The following is a 2,751-nucleotide window of genomic DNA, read 5'->3' as shown; positions in this document are numbered from 1 at the left end:
GACACTTCGCCTTTTGCTTCCATACGAGTCGAGACTCCCAGCCCTTGTGCATACGCTTTCTCAGCATCTTTTTCTAACTTTTTGCTTTATAACGTTTTGAGAATACTCCGTAATAAAATATAATTACCAACTTTACAATTTCAAAAAACACCTGTTGCGTTATTTCTTTTCTAACCAAAACGGTCAAGTGAGTTTCGAAAACAAAGGKTGAGTTCGCTACTCAGTAGTAGATGGCATTTCTTTCTCTTTCAATTTGAAGGGAGTCCTTGTCATTCTCTTTAATTGCTTCAATTTCCGCCGCAATTTTGCTATTTGAAGCCCGGAATTTCTCCAAAAGTTCATTTTGAATATTATTTGAAGTATGTTTTCTTCTTTTCCTTACAGGTTCCTCGTCCACAAACGGCAATTCTTCCTGGGAATCCAGCGTAATGGAAGAGCTGTTAAGGGGTGATGCACAGTCTACAACCTCGTGGCCTGTAATAAATTAGTTTATAAAAATAAATATAAACATTTGAAATTTCTGTTTTGGTTTACTAACCTGTGCTCTCCTCCACCAATGTTTCCAAATTGAAGCTTTTATAGCTCCCGAGGTTTGATTTTAGGTAGACTTAGGGTAGACTAAAATCCTTGTTAGGCGCTTTTCTTCCTTTGTTTTCGATGATGATCTGAGGATGATGGCTTTCAGGATACTATCTGGTATATGCACAATTTTTGCAATTTTTTGTCAAGATTGTAACGCGTGCTTTCTTGACAAAATCCAATCAAAATTGAAAATTCTATGTACGAATATAATAAGCATAGTGTAAACAAAAAAAGCACCGTTAGTCTAAGCTTCTTGGAAGAGAAGATGCGCATTAAATGCAGTGAGTCAAATAAGCTGTGACGTTCAAAAAATTAGTATTTTTCTTTTAAGTTGAATAAATATGAAACTATTTGTTATTTTAATATAATTTAAGCGCTTTGTTATCCCTTCCATATCCACTAAAAAAACTGCGTTTTTAGTTTTTGGCTACCTTTCTGTGTTAAAAAGTTATACTCATTTATTTTTAAAAATATAAAGTGGGTCAAATAAGTTGTGAGCCACACTGTATGATATGTGTGTATATGAGTGAAAAGTTATTCCCTCAGCCAGAACAACTGAAAATTGATTTTTTCCTGAAATGCAAAATAACGTAACAATATTTTCGGAAATTTACAGTGGCATGAATGAAAAACGAAATAAAATGGAACATGAGTAAAACAAAATTTTAATATTGGTTAAAACTGGTTTATATCTGATCACAGAACCTAAAAATGTTGAACATATGTAATATTATGTATGTAATTTAAAGTAGTGAAGCGTAATCAATAAGACACTCAATTTCGAATTTTTTGATGATACGTTATTTTGCATTTCAGGTGACGATATGTATATTGCAGAGATTTGAGAACTTTTTCAATTGGAAAAAGTTAATTTTGAATTCAAATTTGTTTAAACTTTGAAATGAATATTGAAAAGATTTGAGAACTTTTTCCATTGGTGTCTAGAAACTTTATAAAGGTGAGGCTTTTTTATCACGCTATCAAGCCGACAGGAGGTTCTTAGAAATGTATTTATTTATTTATTATTTGTAAAATATTATTTATTGATTTATTATTTGTAAATTAATAATACAGTTATTATTATACATTAAACATAAGGAGCACTAGCTACAGAGGCTTTCAGCTCACGGTTTTAATATAAACGACTTAATAATAAAGATGGAACCTTCCATTAAGAATTATATAGAAGCAATATGTTTGTATGAACTAAAAATATATGTTAAAAATAAATTTTAAAAAGGAAGGATAACTTAAATATGTTTCTTTAACTGTGTGCGAGATAGATATTCAGATATTTTAGTGATGTTTACAATAGACGCTTTTTTAATAAACCAAGAGCTTTGTTATTCGGAAATATACTGGTCCTTGCTGAAWTGAAGAAGGGGCATTCATCCAGTAGATGTGTTATAGTTAAGGAGGACGAATACAATATAGGCAGGATGAATTAAGGCGGATCAGCAGGTTTTTTGCCCTCTTGGTTGCAGATGGCGTGGTGGTGTTGCACATTCTTCCATGCATTAGTTTTATAGCTTTTTGTTTTGAAGCGATTAAATGGATTATGTCGTTTTTTTCCATGTAGTCAAAGACAATCAATGGCGGTTTTGCCGCCAATTTGGCGTTTTGATCGGCCCATTCATTTCCAGTAATACCGGCGTGTCCAGGGATCCACATAATTTTTATGTTTGTTTTCCCAATTAGTATGTTTCTAAGTTGCGCAATGAGATAGGATTTGTTAGATGCATTTAGGAGAACTGAGATTGTAGACTTGCTATCAGTACATATTAATGTTTTTAAGTTAGAGTTTTGTACTAGGGATAGCGCATTATAGATGGCTGCTGCTTCTGCGGTGTATACTGAGCTATAAATGGGCAGGAGTCCAGCTTTCAACGTCGGCCTTCGAAGCGTCAGTAAAAATGAGTTGCCAATCTACGTAGTGTTGCGCAATGAGCTCTTTGAACAAACTTTATACCCTCGAATTTGTGTTCTTTTTATGATGTTTTTGAAGATGTAGCTCGAACGAAGATTCTTTGAGTACCCATGATGGGGCAAAAGAAATAGACTTTTCCTCAGGTATAATTGTTATATCTAGATCCTTTGCTAATTTAATGCATTTAAAAACAGAATCGTCGGTCCATTTGGCTTTTACTATACCATATAAGAGTTTGTTAT

At 33.2% G+C, this 2,751-nt stretch overlaps 1 protein-coding gene across 1 annotated transcript; it reads right to left on the bottom strand.

The window, feature by feature from the left end:
• Window positions 1–99: 99 nt before the first annotated feature.
• LOC108976177 lies at window positions 100–2,621 on the bottom strand. Its single transcript, XM_018945112.1, has 3 exons — window positions 2,618–2,621; window positions 539–607; window positions 100–474 (listed from the first exon to the last, which is right to left on the bottom strand). Exons 1-3 carry the CDS (start codon window positions 2,619–2,621, stop codon window positions 221–223), a joined length of 327 nt encoding a protein of 108 aa, XP_018800657.1. The 3' UTR covers window positions 100–220.
• Window positions 2,622–2,751: the final 130 nt, after the last annotated feature.

Source organism: Bactrocera latifrons, unplaced genomic scaffold, assembly GCF_001853355.1.
Source record: "Bactrocera latifrons isolate USDA-ARS-PBARC rearing strain unplaced genomic scaffold, ASM185335v1 scaffold_733, whole genome shotgun sequence".
NCBI lineage: Eukaryota > Metazoa > Arthropoda > Insecta > Diptera > Tephritidae > Bactrocera > Bactrocera latifrons.
This window is presented reverse-complemented; position numbering and strand designations above follow the sequence as displayed.